Source organism: Stenella coeruleoalba (genome assembly GCF_951394435.1).
Source record: "Stenella coeruleoalba genome assembly, chromosome: 17".
Taxonomy (NCBI): domain Eukaryota; kingdom Metazoa; phylum Chordata; class Mammalia; order Artiodactyla; family Delphinidae; genus Stenella; species Stenella coeruleoalba.
Genome location: NC_137163.1, coordinates 12,984,919 through 13,004,544, shown reverse-complemented (window position 1 = coordinate 13,004,544; position 19,626 = coordinate 12,984,919). Strand labels below are relative to the sequence as shown.

At 40.7% G+C, this 19,626-nt stretch overlaps 1 protein-coding gene across 7 annotated transcripts in view; it reads right to left on the bottom strand.

Moving 5' to 3' along the window:
- The window catches only part of LRATD2 (LRAT domain containing 2), a 459,703-nt gene that overhangs the window by 350,091 nt on the left and 89,986 nt on the right, over positions 1 to 19,626 (bottom strand). For 6 of the 7 annotated variants that reach the window (XM_079901169.1, XM_079901164.1, XM_079901165.1 and 3 more), the window contains 2 exons: positions 16,466 to 16,648; positions 7,755 to 7,840 (listed from right to left, as the gene is read on the bottom strand). In XM_079901169.1, the coding sequence (XP_079757295.1) occupies positions 16,526 to 16,648 (123 nt within the window). In that variant the 3' untranslated portion in view covers positions 7,755 to 7,840; positions 16,466 to 16,525. Of the gene's footprint in view, positions 1 to 7,754; positions 7,841 to 13,138; positions 13,256 to 16,465; positions 16,649 to 19,626 lie in introns of all 7 variants that reach the window. The other variant, XM_079901167.1, reaches the window with a different exon arrangement.

Here is a 19,626-nt window from a genome sequence, read left to right as displayed (position 1 = left end):
ACATTAATGGACATTAATGGAAAAAAATGGTAAAATCAAGTTAAAGGCTGGAGTCATTAATAATAATGTACTGATGTTGGTTTCTTAGTTTGACAAGTGTATCATCATAATATAAGACGTTGACCACAGGGTAAAACAGGTGTTATACCAAGAATGCTGTTTGCTAGCTTTGCAAGTTTTTTTTTTTAATTATAAAAGTTTATTTTGGAAAAAAGGTCAATTCACAGGCTGTGTCATCTTTGGATGGTCACCACCCTGAGCTTGGGTCTCCTCATGCATAAAATGGACATAATAAGAGTCCTACTGAGAATTGTGTTTAAAATGTGATAATGCATATATAGTCACATCTTTTCTCATTTTTATTCTGTCATTTGGTCGATTTGCCAGCCCTTCCAAATTCATGTCACAGCGAATTTGTCCAGTTCATGCCTTCATTCATGCCATTGTTTAAAATCTTAACAAAGAAAAGGGCAGAACCCTTCAGGCTACTGCAGGATGGCAGGATGCCCAATGAACAGGAATAGTCTTCCAACTCGCCATGAATCCAGCTAACTCTTAGGTTACATCTTACGTTACATCTCAGGCTAAAATCTAGGCACCCTATGAGTCAACATTCCCTACATGTCCACTACTTGAATAACCTTAATTAAAAAGAAGTGAGGTAAGTCTAGGAAGGATATGATACTTTTCTTATCTTTTATAGGTGACTATGTAACATCATGGTTAGCTGGAGTCAGATTCATTGGGTTCAAACTCTAACTATACTAGGGATGACATTGGGCAAGTTAGTTACTCTCTCTTAGACTCAGTTGCCCCATCTGTAAAATGAGGACAGAAATATCTTTCTCATAAAGTTGTTATAAAGGTTACATTGAATAATGTGTGCAAAGAACTAAGCCACACAATAGGCATCGGTGTGTACTAGAGTGTGTGTACACCTGTGTTTGTATATATGCACACTTTCATTGACTGGTGCAGTGACTGACATACCAGGAGCACAAAGATTGTCTCTTTCAGGAAAAAGTCCTGTGCAAATGAGGACACTATAGACGGAAGAGAGATTGTGACTTGCCCAAGGTCATAGTGCAGGAGAATGGCAGAAGTCCCAGCAGAACACAGGACTCATGACTCCAAGGGCATTTACTCTGCAGGGATCTCAGAAATGATCTGATTGCTTTTAACTTGTAGACATGAAAACTGAATCCCAAACAATCAATGGGGCTTGTCTGGGGCACCATGATTTCTAAGTGGTAAATATTATACCTCTATCTCATGTGTTCCGACTCCTAGTTTAGGCCTTTCTCTACCTCTTCTGGATACTCAATAGCACCTACTACAGTCTATCCGTAGGCATCCAGTCTGCACTTAAAGAGTTGACTGTTGATATCCAGCATCTCAGAAAACAAGGGCAGCTCTGAAAACTGTCAGACCTTTGGGCAAGGGCAGTGAGGATGAGCACAGTAAAGCCAGGGCAGCTTTGATTAAAACATAGCTCTTTGCTGAAAGACCTGTAGCTGTATCTTAACGTAAATACTGAAAAAGCCTCAGTAATCCCAGAGGCTTCAGCTCCGTGCATCACAGCTAAGCAGTACTTTAGGCACACAGGAAGCTCCAAGAATATTCTAGCCCAGCTCTGTCTGCCTCACTCACACTGTGGAATTTTGTGCAAATCATTTCTCTACTCTGTGCTGCAGTTAATACTATAAATAATGGTACCAGAAAGTTTCAAAATACTTTACAGTTCTCCAAAAAGACATTTTGACACTTAGCTATTGTCTCATTTGATCCTCACAACATCTCTTCAGGATATTACTGTTATTATTATATCATAGCCCCTATATTATAGATAAGAAAACAGGTTCAGTGACACGGAAGTTGTTTTTATTGACAAATATATATTATCAACAATGATAATAAGGACTAATAAGCATAAGGAAGTATAGTCCTTATTTTATTTTATTTTATTATTATTTATTTTTTGCGGTACGCGGGCCTCTCACTGTTGTGGCCTCTCCCGTTGCGGAGCACAGGCTCCGGACGCGCAGGCTCAGCGGCCATGGCTCACGGGCCCAGCCGCTCCGCACCATGTGGGATCTTCCCGGACCGGGGCACGAACCTGTGTCCCCTGCATTGGCAGGCAGACTCTCAACCACTGCGCTACCAGGGAAGCTCTATAATAATTTTTAAATGGAGTATAATCTATAAAAATATTGAATCCCTATACTGTATACCTGAAACTAATGTAATATTGTAAATCGACTACACTTCAATTAAAAAACCCAATGGTAGTAAGGAAAGTAGTAGTTAATATCTGCTGAGCATGTATCAAGGCTCCAAGCACTTTAAATGTATTTGTCACTTAATTCTCACACAATTTTGTGAAGTCGGTGATACTGTTATCCTTATTCTAAGCCACAAGAGAGGTTAAGCAACTTGCCTGAGGTCACAGAGCTAGGAAATGAAGGAGTCAAGATGTGAGACCAAGAAAGCTGGCTCCAGAGCTCATGTTCTCATTAATAAGCTATAACAAACACAGCCTTTTGCTAAATAAGGAGCTTCTGAGCTGAATAAGACACAGACACACCCTTCTCCTTAAGGAGCTCATAGACTACGTTGGGGAAATTGACATGTAAATTAGATCATCACAATTCAGGAAGATTAAAAAGTATAAGATTCCTGAGTGGAGCAATGACACAGGGGTGATTAAAGTCAACATGGTGGACCTTGGATTAAAATCCAGGCATTCTGGGCTTCCCTGGTGGCGCAGCGGTTGAGAGTCCACCTGCCAATGCAGGGGACACGGGTTTGTGCCCCGGTCCGGGAAGATCCCACATGCCGCGGAGCGACTGGGCCCGTGAGCCATGGCCGCTGAGCCTGCGCGTCCGGAGCCTGTGCTCCGCAACGGGAGAGGCCACAACAGTGAGAGGCCCGCGTACCGCAAAAAAAAAAAAAAAAAAAAATCCAGGCATTCTGAATGCATCGTTAATATACATTCATTCTTTCCTTCTTCCGATAAATATTACTACTAAGTGGTAGAGATTGGAAAAAATAATAATGACATTATTCTTCTCCTGAAGAACCAATAATTACAATCCAGAGAAAACATTTTCCAAACCACTTCAAGCCCATAGCCTTTGTTCCAACGTGAACATACCAAGAGCCCATCAGTCAGAAACTGAAGTGAGGACTATTCACTTACCAATTCCCTCCTCATCCCCTGCCCACTGCGGTGAAGAGGCACAAAGGAGCATTCCATTCCAGTGACGTCAGCAGTGGTAGCCTGATTTAATATAACCTCAAGCTCAATCACTTGCAGTAACACAAACTTAGTTGGGATCCCTTTAATCCCCATAGAGGTTTGTCTCAATACACTGGGTATTGGCTCTGCCTTGAGAACTATGCTTGCTCTCTGGTGGCGGATCTGCTGCGAATTCCAGGAATGCAGCAATAGTAGGTCTGTACATTCTTTAGATGACAACTGGTGTTTTTGAACAAATCCTCAAAAAAAATGTCTTTGAAGGATGTGGTCAGACTTTCCACACCTTCTCCCTTTGGGGTCAGAACTATCTCAGAATACATGTTCCCCAGTGTTTTGAGGATAAGAGAGATGAGATTGCAATTAGAAAAAGCTAAAGATGGAGTTTTATTCCTAAAATAACAAAGTCAGCTATAAATTTCACAATCAAGCTCAGAGTATGTGAGGTGAAATTATAAAATATGCCTCCTTCAACAACGTGACTTCCAAATATGGTAATAGTTCTTTCATTTTTTCCAAATAATCACCAGAATACCCACCTAACTTACTAACAAGAAAGGCTAAGACTTGAAACCTTTCCAATAATGGCTGTAGAAATATGTCACCATATTCACTGCATCTAGGAGAGGGGAGAGGTTGCTTCTGCTTCTGAATAGCAAGAGGAGAGAGAAATTGAGTCTAACCTGTCGCTTATCATTCCTTCTTGCTGCCTCGTTGTGTTGTTATCAGACTGGTCCTGCATAACTCGACACTTGATGCACATCCATGGCTACTAAGATGCCCTTGTTGATCTAAGTCACTGACCAGAGAATCCCCATGTTGGAAGACAAGCCTAGTCGCTTGGCCCCAAAGCTTATCCAGTGAGCCTCGGTTCAGTTTCAGCCATGATTTGCCAAAACCATCTCTCCCCCACCCCCCTCCACTTAAGAGTGCTTCCATGAGCCTGGGCCACCTACCTGGGCTACCTCTTTGGGGGATGTTTTTTTTAATTTTCTCTATCACTGGGCTTTCAGCTGGACTACCCTGGTCCATCTTTTTAGCTTCAAATTTTCCTGGCTTCTTTTTGTCCTTGGACTATTAATGCAGACTGGTCCTCTTTTTCTCAGGGATCAGTATTCCCTGCCAGGGGTCTCAGAGTTGGGCACCTTGACCAAGGTTTTGTCCTCATGAATGCCTGTTCCTTCTAAATCTATGCAACTGATGGAGTGACTTTGTGACTCTCTTTTGAATAGAGATTCCTCTGGGACTTTTGTCACTATTTCTAGTTCAAGAAGAGGCTGGCATTATTTTTCAGGATTTCCCTTATCATGCCCTGATAGCAGCAACGTGCACATAGAAAGCAACAAGTGTGGAAGGCTGTGAGTGGGATGGCAGCCGTTTCTTTTTCATCAGAACATACCAGTGTGTTCCATCCTCAGAGTGGCATGGAGTTGACACTGGGCAAACTGGTCAGGGCAGGGAGGGAAAGCAAGAGAAGACTCATAACAGATGGCCTTGTCTGCTTTTTTCTTGTCTGGTCTGGCAGCCAAGCAATTAGGAGCAAGCCTATCCGCGCTCATCAGCTGACCAGCAGAGGGGATCCCAGGGAAGAGATAAGGAAGAACAGAAGGGAGGCTCCAGGAGTGCATGTCTACCCTAGCCTAACTCATGACCAGATTTAACCAGCAGCCCTTGAATGTGAACCCTTGATATCGCAGGACTAGCAAGGCTGCTGCTGTGAACTCAGAGTACAGATTCATGTGGGAAAACTGCCTTGCTGTGCTGAGAGCCATGGGGCTGTTACCTGTGTTGCTTCCAGAGGCCTATGCAGCTGCCTTTACCTGCTTGTCTTTTCCCAGGGTCCTCTTTGTCAAATACATCAATTAAAAACATCAACTGCTCAATGAACAAACACAGGCAGCAGGAAAGGGCCTGAAGGGCCGAGTTCTGTTTTCAGTTACTCTGGGTTTTCAAGCACTTTCCAAAAATATAACCCCCACCACCATGGCAAACCTGCCTGTGATGAAACACAATGTACGATTTCTAATGTTGACACAGAACAGATGGGACTTTGATTTTTTTAATCTGTTTTTGATAGAAGAGAAATAGACATAATGGATTCTTTTTGGCGGGGTAGAGGGGATTTGGGCTTTTCTTTTTCCCTCATCACATGCATAGCTAACACTGAGAGTTCTTGGGTTCCCTCTCCTTGTTTGTCATCAATCCCTTCTGTAACTGGGAGTCCCTGCTGGACTGGGCCTTGTTTTACTCATCAACCAGAAAGGATGCAGTTTACTGCCCCCAGGTCTCTTCCATCTGCTCAAAAGAGCAGCTGTGGGAGCTGCACACCGGAAGAGTCTCTTCAGACTCACCAGCAATGAGACAGGGGCTTCTCGGCATTGATCTACAAAGTGATGGCTGAACAGGGGACACAGGGTATGGTTATCTTCACCTACCCCAGATATTCCTGTAATCTAAGTGCAATCAGTGGGCAGGCCACACAGAATCGGCTTCAAGATGAGTCCCAACAGATTGCAGCCCACAAGCTCCTCCTAAACAGGCCTTCCAGAGCTGACCCTGGTCACAGAATGCCCTTGTTGAGCCTTCCGGTTAATTGCCAGCGGAGATCCTTTGAGTGTGGTCTATGCACAGAATGTTCTTCGGTGGGGGCATGTCCACCCCCACATGATCCCATTCCCACGGCAACAGTTGGTACAGGGGCAGTTTGCAGCAGACTCTATAAGATTGGTTAGGCCTGGCCACTTTAACCCCAAACTGTCTGATTAGATGACAATAAGTATAGCTGAATAACTGTTCAAGCCAGATTTCAAATTTAATTTACTACTGGACTTTATTTCTTCCTACCCAAAAAGTGCCCATCAAGGAAAAAAAATTAAAAACAGAAAGAAAAACACAACGAGGGACTAGAGCTTAGGGTGGTGGGTGTTCTGCCCTATGTTGAGAGTGGCTTGGCTCTCTGGTCTCAATCAGATAGGCTCCCCAGGAAGCTGTATTGATTCAAAGGGACAAAAGGCAGTCTCGTGTGGGAGAGTGAGTGCAGGTTTTTTGGCCTTCCCAAGACCTGCTCACTGCCCCACCATTCTCGGGGGGTTGGTGGGGTGGGAGGGGGGCTGGGGGGCAGGGGCAGGGGGAGGCAGGTTACCGGTTTAGGAAACTGGTAGGATTACAACCTGGAAATTCACCTTATGCTCTCCCAGATTCCAGTCTCTCCAGCACAAGTGAAATTACCCTGACCATTTTTCTGAAAGAAAAATCTGGAAATAGGAATACTTCCCCCAAAGAAATATTCTGGCAGAAAAAAGAACAAGGTCATACAGAAACTGAAAATTTTTACATATCCACAGGAAATGAAATCACTGCCTTAAAGAGATATCTGCACCCTCCCCCATGTTCATTGCAGCATTATTTACAATAGCTGACACATGAAGACAACCTAAGTGTCCATTAATGGATGAACAGATAAAGAAAACGTGATATATATACTCAATATCACACATACACATACACACACAGTGGAATATTAGCCATAAAAGGAAGAAAATCCTGACTTTCATGACAACATGGATGGACTTTAGTTATGCTAAGTGAAATAAGTCAGAGAAAGACAAATGCTGTATGATCTTACTTATATCTGTAATCTAAAATACCCCAAGTTCATAGAAACAGAGAACAGATTGGTAGTTGTCAGAGGCTGGAGGAGGGAGGGAATGGGAGAATGGGGTAAATGGGTGAAGGTGATCGAAAGGTACAATCCTCCAGTTATAAGAGAAATAAAGTCTAGGGATCTAATGTACAGCATGGTGACTATAGTCAACTACACTGCATTGTATATTTGAAAGTTGTTAAGGGAATAGATCTTAAAAGTTCTCCTCACAGGGGGGAAAAATTGCAACTGTGTTGCAATTTCTCATCACAGGAAAAAAATTAACTATGTAACTGTAACAATTGTTATATATGTACAAATATATACACACAATACAATATATCTATAATGTTATATGTCAATTATATCTCAATAAAACTGGGAAAAAATTTTTCCAGAGGAGCAGAGAAAAGATTGCTGGATTGTTTTATTTCGTGAGCCAGCTGTAGAAGAAGAAGTCTATTTCTACTTTTTTATATATTTCACATGCATCAGAAGTGCATCCCCTTGGTGACTATTTCTCAGACTCAATATCATGTATATAAACAAGAGGACACTTGTCATTTTGTTTGCCTTGTTGGACAGCAAGTACCATGGTACATAACAGATACTCAATAAATGTTTTGACTTAAAAAAATTGTTTTAAGTGCCATTATTTAGTTAATGAACATTTAGTAAACAAGCAGGAAGAGGAGAATGCCCTCACTACTGATGACAACAATGATGATGACATTAGAAGGAATGAAGAGAAAGCAAGATAAAAAAGAGCCTATATGGGGTAACCTATCAACTTTTTAATGATTATGCCCAAGTAAAATGGGATTGCCAGGGCCTGAGTTCAAATACCACTCTTACCACTTAGGATGATTAGTTGGCAAGTCATATTATGTCCCATTCTCAGTTTCTTCATCTTTAACATGGAGACAATGATTCCTCACAAGCTGTGAAAATCAAATGAGAAAATCATATGTAAAAGTACTATGTAAATGGGTTTGTGCAAATATAAGAAGGTAATTTTATTATCAGTCATAAAAAACTATATAGATCACTTAGCATCCACTCAAGTGTTAAGATATCTTAACTACAAAGTATCTATGAAAATAACCAAGGATTTTATATATATATATTATATATATAATATATATATATATATTATATATATAATATATATATTAATTGCTGTGTAAAAACGATCACAAACTTAGTTGCTGAAAACAACACCATTTATAATCGCACAGTTCTAGAGGGCAGCAGTCTAGCCAGGCTCAGCTGGATTCTTTGTTTAGGGTTTCACAAGGCTGAGAACAAGTGTCAACTGGTGACTAGGGAAGAATTTGCTTCAAAGCTCATTCATGTTGCTGACAATTAAATTCCTTGAGTTGTAGGACTGAGGTCCCTGTTTTCTGGCTGGCTGTCGGCAAGGTACCACTCTTAGCATCTCGAGGCTACTTTTAGGTCCTTGCCCTGTAGCCCCCTCCATCTCAACAACCTCCCTTATACCAAATCTATTCCTCCTTCTACTATCAGCTAAAGACAATTCTGCTTTTAAAGTGATTAGATTAGGTCCACCAGAACAATCATTCTTTTGATTTACCCAAAGTCAACTGATTAGTAACCTTAACTACACCACAAAAACCTTCTACCATAAAATGTAACATAATCATGAGTGTGATATCTCATCATATTCACATTCTTGGGAATTAGGACTGAACATCTGGGGAAGAGGCACTTTAGAATTCTGCCTACCACAGATCATAAAACTACTGGAGAATAGCTTTGAATACATACACTATGTTTCTCCTTATTAGGACCTGAGGGTCACATTCATATATTCACAGTGCTTAGCACAATTCTTGCACACAATTCTTTGCATATTAAGATGCTTAATATGGGTTGTTAAATAGAAACAAGAGGCTTTTTGGGGGGCATCTGCTTTGAAATATCAGATTTCATAAAGAAAATAAGGATAGAAAGTGTTTTTTTTTTATTTTGTTAATAAATTGTATAGCCACCTCACCCCTCTGTCACCTAGCAAAATACCCAACATATAGTGAGTCCATGATAAATAATGTTAAATGAATAAGTGAGTAAATGAATGAATGAATAAATGCACAGAAGAATTTTTCACTTAGGCTTAACTAATAATCTCCTCTGATATCTGTTACACATCAAGTTAAGGTTGTTTTTTGTTTGTTTTTCGTTAGTTTTTTTGGAAAAGAAGATGTTGGGAAAAGCTCAGTAATAAGACTTTGGTTTTGATTTTTTTAAGTTTCCTCAAGGATCTGTTCTACTGTGATCTAGTTACACTGAACAATGCTATTCCCCCTCAGCAGAGAGGGGCCAGTACTTCCAGGCTAGAGGAAGATTTGCATAGATCAAACAGCAGTTCTGCCTAAAGCATCAGAGGGCACCTGAAAAACAGCCAACTCCAAGAGCCTTCTCTTTAAAAGAATTTAAGAGCCTTGCCAGTCTGCTAAGGAATTCAACTGCACAGGGCTTCATATCAGGTTAGATTCTAGCTCTGCTAAAAAGTAAATGGCTCCTACCAAAAAAAGCACACATGCAAAAATACCTTCTATCACCCATCCACAAAAATGACAAAGCCTCCACACTGTTTTGAAGTGTCTTTCTTGAAAGCCAGATTGACAGATATTAGATTGAAGGGAGGCAGCTTAATATCAAAGATGATAGCTGGCAATGTAGCAGGAAAACACAATCCACCTTGCCGTAGGGAAATCAATGTTCTGCTCTTAGCCATTACTGCATTAGTGACTGGTTATTATTTAAAAATAAAAACCTGAAAATGTATTGGTTACACCTTTATCAGACTATCTCCCCAGAGGATTCTGTTATGATTCTTCTGTTTTCTAAGTTGCACAAAACAGTTTCCCATTAACCATATCCCAGCATATTCTGCTTCCTAAACCAAAGCCATTTACATAATGGGTAATTTAAGACACATGCACAAATTAGCTAAATATATATATAAGCAAATACCTTGCTCAAGTTTGGACACAGTTGGAAAATGTGAAGGTTGAGGTGGAAGATGGGAGCAAGGTGTATATGTGTTATAAGTTAAAGAACAAAATATATTAATATTATCTAATAGTCATAATAGCATTTGTTACATGGCACTGTATTTGTATTAACTCATTCAATCCTCACAGAAACTCTATAATGTAGGTGTATTATTGTCATCTCCCACTTATGGATGGAATTACGATGCAGAGAGGTCAAACAGAGCTGGGCATTGAACTCAGAAAGACTTAATTATTAGACTCTGCTACTGCTGATACACTCAGTGGTGGCTTTTCTAAACTCTACATCTATTTCATATCATGTGACTAGGTCCTGCCTCCTGCTGCTGGGTAGCTCTGGGTACCCTGCTCCATTTCTCTAAGCCTTGGTTTCCACATCTGTAAAATGGGGTTAAAAATAGAGCCAAGCTCCCAGGGATGATTACAGTGAGGATTATTCGTTTCTTTATTCAAAAGATATTCAGTGAGCACCTACTATGTGCCAGGCACTGTCCTGAACAGTAAACAGAGCAGACAAACCCCTGCCCCCTCAGTAAGCATACTTTCTAGAGTGGGGAACAGACAATAAACAAAAACGTAGCAAAACCACACAGACTCTACGGCCACTAAAGCAGTGAAGAATGGACCTCTTCACCGGGCTGATCAGGTATAAGCCTAACCCTTGGGGTGAAAAAGCCACTGGGGAACGTGGACGTACCACAGAGATACTGCTCCCACATGCGCTATCTACTTGCTCAAGACAGACTTAGAAAAGTTACATTTTAGTCCCAGGAAATCACATCTAGTGAGTGACAGAGGCTGTATTTTAATGCAGGTTTATCTGTGGAACCCCCAGAGTCAGTGGTCTTTCTAATGTAGATGCCCAATAAAGGATCATTTTCTAAGCCGCCTGCAACTGCAGAATCCCCATCTTTTCTTTAGGTTTTACATTGTGGTTGGTTTTAGCACATGATTCAAAGAAAAAGTTGGCAAAGAAAGCAGCTTAATTTTCAGGTACCAACTGCATAAAAGGCTCTATCTCAAGACCTCACTTCAGGGCACAGAATTTCTCTCTCTAACAGCTGGTCAAGTTCATCCATCGAAATGGAGACCAAGAGGTGCCATCCCAGGAGAAAGGGGCTGATGAGATTTTTTTCAGCAAGATGTCAGGTTGTATCATCAGAATCTAGGCTGATGATATCACTTAATAGCTGGGTGATCTTAGACAAGTTACTGAACCTTTTTATTCCTGATTCCTCAATTCCAAAATGGGACTAATGGTAGTATCTATTTCACAGAGTGGTTACAAGTTTTTGGACATCTCCAGTTGAAAGCTTGAATAGACTCCTCAAATTAAAAACTTCTCATCCAAATTAAACATGATGATTCGGATCTCCTCCTCAAACCACTCCTACCCTAGCCTTCTCCATTTCAGTAAATGACAATCCCATTCTTCTAGGGGCTCAGCTCACAAAGAAGCAAACAAAAACATCAACTTTCTTGATTCTTCTCCTATATTTCATATGCATTCACAAAATTCTGTTACCTCAACCTTGAAAAACACGTCCAGAATCCAACCACCTCTCACCTGTAACTGCTGGAACCCTTGTTTAAGCCACTACAAGCTCATGGACCGTTGCCATGACTACTTAATGGTCTCTTTGTTTCTGTCCTTGGTCAGTTCTCAATGCAGTGGTCAGCAGGATCCTTTAGAAACATAAATCAGCTCATGACACTCCTTAGCTCAAAATGCTGCCAAAGTTTTTTTCAATAGTAAATGCTACAGTACTACACCATCCATGGTTGGTTGAAACCACCAATAGGGAGGGTCCACTGTAAAGTTACACGCAGATTTTCTACTATCTGGAAGGTCAGTGCACCTAACCCCTGTGTTGTTCAAGGGTCAACTGTACATAGGGGCTTCCATTTTTCCTTTTGCCTTGGGTTCCAGTATCATTCAGTACAGCATTGTCAATACTATCTTTAAAATTTTGAAAAAAATAAAAACTAAAAAAAATAAAACTTTGATATTTTGTTCATCATAACAGTTTGAATAATTTTGATTTAAAAAGACTGTATTAAAATATTATTTATCTAGTTTAAAAAAAAAAAACCTTGCCATGGCTTCCCTTCTTACTCAGAGTAAACTTAGATCCTTATACTCATCTAGTCTACAAACTCTAAACAATGTCCCTCCCTCATCTCTCTAACCTTGCATCCCCTCCTATGCTCTCCTCAGGTCACAGTGGTCTCCTTGCTGTTCCTCGCTATGCTTTTTTTTTTTTTCCTGCCTGGGTTCTTTCCTCTTGCAGTTCCCTCTGCCTGAAAGTAACTCTTCCCCAGGTATCCACATACATGCTCCCTCACCTGCAAGACTTTCCTCCCAAGTCACCTCTTAGGCAAGGTCTTCCCTAAACACTACTTAAATGTCCAACTCCCCACCCTGCAGCCAATCTCACACACACACACACACACACACACACACCCTATCCTTTTCCCCCAGTTTTTTTTTCCTTCGTAATAGAAAACCTTCACTACCTTCTAAGATAATTGATATTTACTTTTTAAATGGTTTCTTTCTCTTCACTGCAACACATAAAATGAAGAAGGCAGCCATTTTGTCCATCTTGTACCTCTGTCAACCAGAACAGGGTTTCTCAACTTCAGCACTACTAACAAACATTTGGGGCCGGATAATTCTTTGTTGTAAGCGCTGTCCCACATTGTAGGATGTTTAGCAGCATCCTTGGCCTTTACCCATCAGATGCCAATAGCACTTCCTCAGTTATAATAAGCACAATGTCTCTAAATATTGCCAAATATCCCCTGGAAGGCAAAATCTCTCCTACTTGAGTATCACTGACCTAAAGCAATGGCTAATACAAAGCAAATGCTCAGTAATTATTTATTGAAAGAATAAATGAATGTTAAATGAGTTAATGTCTTAAGCACATAAAACAGTATTTGGCATATAGTAAGTATTCAAGAAATGTTAATTATGATCAATATGTTATTTTTATTATTGTTGCTATGTTTTTGTCTACATCTAGAATAAATCATGGAGACAAACTATTATGGAATTTGATACAGATTTCATTTTTAAAATATATTTGGATTATTTTTTAAATTGCAGTACAAAACTTCACACAGAGAAGTATTAACACATTGGATACCACCAATTCATTAGCTTGTGTTGCCACATTAACTTGCTTCTGTGCAGACCTCAGAATACATCATCTTCTGCCATCTCTATGCATATATTTTAACTTCTTATAAATGTGTTGCTGTTTCGGAAGGCTGTAGTTCGGCACTGGTGTTTATTTTTATTCTTGTCTATTCCTGTTGGCATATGTAAAACTGTTCAAGCAAGTACTCTGTAGTTCAGTTGTATCAAACATACATTGATTTAATCTCTCCAAATTCAACTATATGAGCTTGGACAAAAAGTAAAGAGAGAAAGCATAATTTTCATTCAAAATGGGCCCCTAATGCAAACCAATTACTTCATCTGGTGCTCGACTAAAGCAATAGCAATCTGTTCTACCCTGGAGGAACAATTGGCTGTTCCTCCAGGAAAGCCATCTTTCCAGTGGAAAGTTGGGACACTATACACAAAACCAATATACCATTTTTTATGGGAGATTTAGAATAGTTTTCATGGGCTATTTGACCATGTATGTTTATAGTCCTTTCTTATCTTCAGACACAAAATCCAAAAAAGTCTTTGAAAGACAGCATTTTGGAGTAACTCATTTGGCAGCAAATTCTGTGAGGTTATTTATAGTCATTGTTTTTCCAGTGTGTTTGATTATGAGATGCTGCCCTAGATTCCCACCAAAGGTGTTAATTAAGTGAGAACACATGTACCTTACTACCTTTATAAAATATGAAAATTCTGAGTTTCAGGACACATCTGACCACACAGTTTAAGAAAAGGGATTGTGGACCATTAATTGGTTTTCAGCTCATTTGCTATTTTTCTACCTTGATGCTTGAGTAAGATATTACCTAATCGTATAGCAATACCACTGTTCTACACCCCATCAATAAATGCTGCCTGCCTGTATCCTCCTGCAGAAAGAGTAACCATGAATGGGAAGTGTATGAAACATGTAGATAGTTTGTGTGTTTAACATAAGTTTAGGGTACTTATTGTCTCATCTTTATAATATCGAATTAAAATAGTTGTGATATAATCCACAGAAACCACTAATCACAAAGACTGACTATATTAAACACAAAATCTTATTTATTAAGATAATTATAATCATCATCATTGCCATGACTGGTGGTTCTTTTTTTTTTTTTTTTTTTTTTTGGTACGCGGGCCTCTCACTGCCGTGGCCTCTCCAGTTGCAGAGCACAGGCTCCGGACGCGCAGGCTCAGCGGCCGTGGCTCACGGGACCAGCCCCTCTGCGGCATGTGGGATCTTCCCGGACCGGGTCATGAACCCGCGTCCCCTGCATCGGCAGGTGGACTCTCAACCACTGCACCATCAGGGAAGCCCTGGTGGTTCATTTTTGAAACCAAATTTCTTACTAGTGTTCTTTCACACTTCAGCAATCATTTGTTTGAAGAGCATCCTGGGATTATAAAGCAAACACTTAAAATTGTCTCATCTGCTTGCTCTTGTGTTATCTTATGTGCTCAATGCAGTTTTTATCAATAAAATTGATAAACCTCTAATCAGACTGATCAAATAAAAAAGAGAGGACACAAACAACCAATAGCAGAAGTGAAAGAGGGAGCATCATTACAGCTCCAAAAGACATGAAAAGGATAGTAAGGGAACATTTTAAACAACTTTATTCCAATAAATGTGATGATAAATAAACCAATGCCTTAAAAGACACAAACTTGCAGAGCTAACTAAAGAGAAGTAGATAACTTGAATAGCCTATTATCTATTAAAGACGTTGAATTCCAAGTTGCATCCTTACCAGTTGGCCCAGATGGTTTCACTTTTGAATTCTATTTAAACATTTAAGAAAGAATGCAAAGGAGTAAAGAGGTATTTCAGGGGTGGGAAGAAATCATCTGTATCTCAAGTGTGGTGCAAGTACATAATGCACGCATTTTTCAAAACCCTTCAAACTATACACCTAAAATAAGGGGTGAATTTTACTGTATGTAAATTATACCTCAATAAAGAAAGACAAATGAAGAAAGGAAATGGTGTAACTATTGGGGAGACAAGAATGCAGGCTGAGTCAGATGACAAGTCTGAAGAGCGTTCTCAGACAATGTATCTAGACAGAGTGGTGGGTATCATGTTAGTTTGGGTAGAGGTCCTACCCACAAGCACAAGCTTTATCTGAGGCCACCACAAGGTCCTGCCTTCAACTCTGCACCCAAAAGGCTCTAGAAGAACACAAAATCAATCTGACTGCTGGTAGCTTTCCCTCTGATGGTGAAATATTTCTCTTCCTCCTCCATGGCTCATGTGAGAAGTGCATGTATCTGTGCATTGAGTGGTTCTCACAGAATGAAGCGAGAATCTACACGTCACTAATGTCACCAAATAACCCCTTTCCTTGGGAAATAACCTGCAATTCCCAAATGTGAAAGGGACTTTGTTTAACAACAGAAGCATGAAAGGAATTAAAATAAATTCCTTAGCTGAAAATGAAAAATACACAATTTTAAAGAATTTTGTTTGTCTCCCTTTCATTTCTAGGTCCCAAGATTTTTACTAAAGCTTGGAAGTGTCATTTGGAGATCTAACTGCTATTTTTATTTTGTCCCACTTTGTGATTATAATGGGCTGAACTATGTGTCCCTGTCCCCTCAACCTGCCTCCAAATTCATATGTTGAAGTCCTAGACCCCAGTAACTCAGAATGTGATTATATTTGGAGTTAGGGTCTTTAAACAGATAATCAAGGTTAAATGAGGTCACTAGGGTAGGCCCTAATCCAATCTGTCTGGTGTCCTTATAAGGAGAGGAGATTAGGACACAGACACACAAAGGGAAGACTATGTGAAAAAATAGAAAAGAGTTACGTGCAAGCCAAGGAGAAAAGCATTCAGAAAAAAATCAACCCTGCAGACACATGAACTTTGATTTAGAATCAAGAGAAAATAAATTTCTGTTGTTTAAGCCACTTTGTCTGTGGTACTTCATTATGGCAGCCCTAGAAGACTCCTATAAAGTGGACCTTCCGTATTCATGGGTTCCCCATGGGCAGGTTCAACCAACTGCAGATAGAAAATATTAGAAAAAAAAAAATCCAGAAAGTTCCAAAAGCAAAACTTGAATTTGCTGCATACTAGCAACTATTTATATAGCATTTACATTGTATTAGGTATTAGAAGTAATATAGAGATGATTTCAAGTACATGGGAGGATATGATTAGGTATATGCAAATACTACATCATTTTATACAAGGGACTTGTGGTATCCTCAGATTTCGGTGCCTGAGGGGGCGTGGGGGGTCCTGGAACCAATACCCCTTATATATACCGAGGGACGGCTCTAGTGACTTTCCCTATAGTATGTGCATAATAAATACAGGTAAAAGTCTGACTTATGAAGCTATAATCTCTACCTTGCTGGATCTTCTACAGAAAAGGCGGGAAATTCCAAATGAGCTTGTCCCAAACTGAGCTCAACTAAGCTGGACAACAATTTCAGTCTTCAAGTTCATTTTAGCAGTGCTAAAACTCAATTGTAGTGTGAGCCTTTGCTGTGTGACTTCCTCATGGCTTGTGCTCCCTGTTGGTGCGCATATCTGAAAATGAACAAAACAGGCATTTGGTTAATTATATATTTTTCAACCTGAACAAATTTTATTCCTGAAGTTAGCCCAGCCTTTGCTTGTTTATTTGCTACTCCAAATAAGACAGTGAGCTATGTGGGCTAACAGAGCAATTTTTGCATCCAAAAAATTACAACAATAATTTAAGAATCCCAAAAAGAAAGAGGAAGAGGAGGACAAGTAAGGATATTTATTTTCAACTAACACAGTGTGTTCTCTCTACCAGCCACTGCCAGAAGTAAGAGACAGGCAGCAATACCTCTCCATCAAGAAGCATGCAGCCTTGGAGTCCATATGTTCTCTGAAATGCATATTTTCCAACACAGTGGTTCCCAGCAAGGACTTTAAAACCGGAATGGCCTGGGTTTGAATTTTGGCATCATCACTTACTGCTGTTTCATTTGTCAAGTTTTTAATCTCTGTTTCCTCATTTGTAAAATGGTACTTTTATTATTGTTTGGAAGGCATTTCTTAATTATCATCATTCATGTTCAATACAAACCGTTACCATTTGTATAAAAGTTTGGGATATTGCAAAGCACTTTGACATATGTTATTGTTTTTATCCCTGAGATGCCTCTGTGAAGTCAAGGAAAGGTATCGTTACTCCTGTTTTATGTGTAAGGAAATTGAGTCTGAAAAAGTTAGATGACTTGCCCATGGCCACCAAGGAAGACAGTCTTAGACTCAATCCCAGGTCTTCAAATTCACAATGCTATGCTCTTTCCCATCAGTACGCTGCCTACTCCCTTACTAAAGGTGACCTGGAAGTCCTCTGGTTGCTGTAGGCAAAGATTTATTTCAAAAATCCATCTTCCTGCAACAACCCATAAACCAGGCAGACTCCAACCACGCCAGACAAATGCAAGTCTACTAAATGCCTTTTCTCCAGGACGACCGATATCAACAATGATGATCTTCACAAGAAATTCTTGCACATTCCCTGGGGCTTCCTGCCAGGAATCAGGTCATTTTAAGAACACATTTAATACATCTATGCTTTGAAAGGCAACTGCTATTGGCATGCTCAGGAGCACGCTATCACAAGGCAGCCCACTCCTTGAGCTTTGGCTGCTGAAGGCAAGGGCAATTAACTGGCCTCCCAGCTTTTCATCACAGAATTCTCCCAGCATGGAATCTGAGTGATCGTAGGGTCAAAGGCCATTTGCCTGGGGTGTGCTCTCTGATGCAGAAATGTCTGGGCCTGGGCCTTGGATCGTAAAGCAGTATGGCTCAGATTTTCTTGAATGTAATCCTCAGTTTAAAAAAAAAAAAAATATATATATATATATATATATATATATGGGAGGACCTTCAAGATGGCGGAGGAGTAAGCCGTGGAGATCACCTTCCTCCCCACAAATACATCAGAAACACATCTACATGTGGAACAACTGCTACAGAACACCTACTGAACGCTGGCAGAAGACCTCACACCTCCCAAAAGGCAAGAAACACACCACGTACCTGGGTAGGGCAAAAGAAAAAAGAAAAAACATAGACAAAAGAATAGGGATGGGACCTGCACCTCTGGGAGGGAGCCGTGAAGGAGGAAATGTTTCCACACACTAGAAAGCCCTTCACTGGCGGAGATTGCAGGGGGCGGGGCAGGGGGAGGGGGAAAGCTTCACAGCCACGGAGGAGAGCATAGCAATAGGAGTGCAGAGGGCAAAGCGGAGAGATTCCCGCACAGAGGATCGGTGCCGACCGGCACTCACCAGCCCGAGAGGCTTGTCTGCTCAGCCGCCGGGGCGGGCGGGGCTGGGAGCTGAGGCTTGGGCTTGGAGGTCGGATCGCAGGGAGAGGACTGGGGTTGGTGGCGTGAACACAGCCTGAAGGGGGCTAGTGCGCCACAGCTAGCCAGGAGGGAGACCGGGAAAAAGTCTGGACCTGCCTAAGAGGCAAGAGACCATTGTTTTGGGGTGCGTGAGGAGTGGGGATTCAGAGCACCACCTTAATAAGCTCCAGAGATGGGCGCGAACCGCGGCTATCAGCCCAGACCCCAGAGACGGGCATGAAATGCTAAGGCTGCTGCTGCAGCCACCAAGAAGTCTGTGTGCAAGCACAGGTCACTATCCACACATGCCCTCCCAGGAGCCCATACAGCCCGCCATTGCCAGGGTCCTGTGATCCAGGGACAACTTCCCTGGGAGAACCGGCCTCTACCACCACAGGCTCACCCTGCATTCCGTACCCCTCCCTCCCCCCAGCCTGAGTGAGCCAGAGCCACCAAATCAGCTGCTCCTTTAACCCCATCCTATCTGGGCAGGGAACAGATGCCCTCAGGTGAGCTACACGCAGAGGCAAGGCCAAATCAAAAGCTGAAACCCAGGAGGTGAGCAAACAAAGAAGAGAAAGGGAAATCTCTCCCAGCAGCCTCAGGAGCAGCAGATTAAATCTCCACAATCAACTTGATGTACCCTGCATCTCTGGAATACCTGAACAGACAACAAATCATCCTAAAATTGAGGTGGTGGACTTTGGGAGCAACTGTAGACTTGGGGTTTGCTTTCTGCACCTAATTTGTTTCTGGTTTTATGTTTATCTTAGTTTAGTATTTAGAGTTTATTATCATTGGTAGATTTCTTTATTAATTTGGTGGCTGTTTTCGTTTTTTTTTCATCTTATGCATAGATATATATTTCTTTCTTTTCTTTCTCATTTTGTGCGTGTGTATGTGTATGCTTCTTTGTGTGATTTTCTCTGTACAGCTTTGCTTTTACCATTTGTCCTAGGGTTCTGTGTTTCCATTTTTGGGGGGTTCTTTTTTTTTTGTTAGTATAGTTTTTAGCACTTGTTGTCATCGGTGGATTTGTTGTTTGGTTTGGTTGCTCCTTTCTTTCTTTCTTTTTTTAAATTACTTTTTAAATTTTTTATTTTTAATAATTTTTTAATTTTAATAATGTTATTTTATTTTTCTTTCTTTCTTTTTTTCTCCCTTTTCTTCTGAG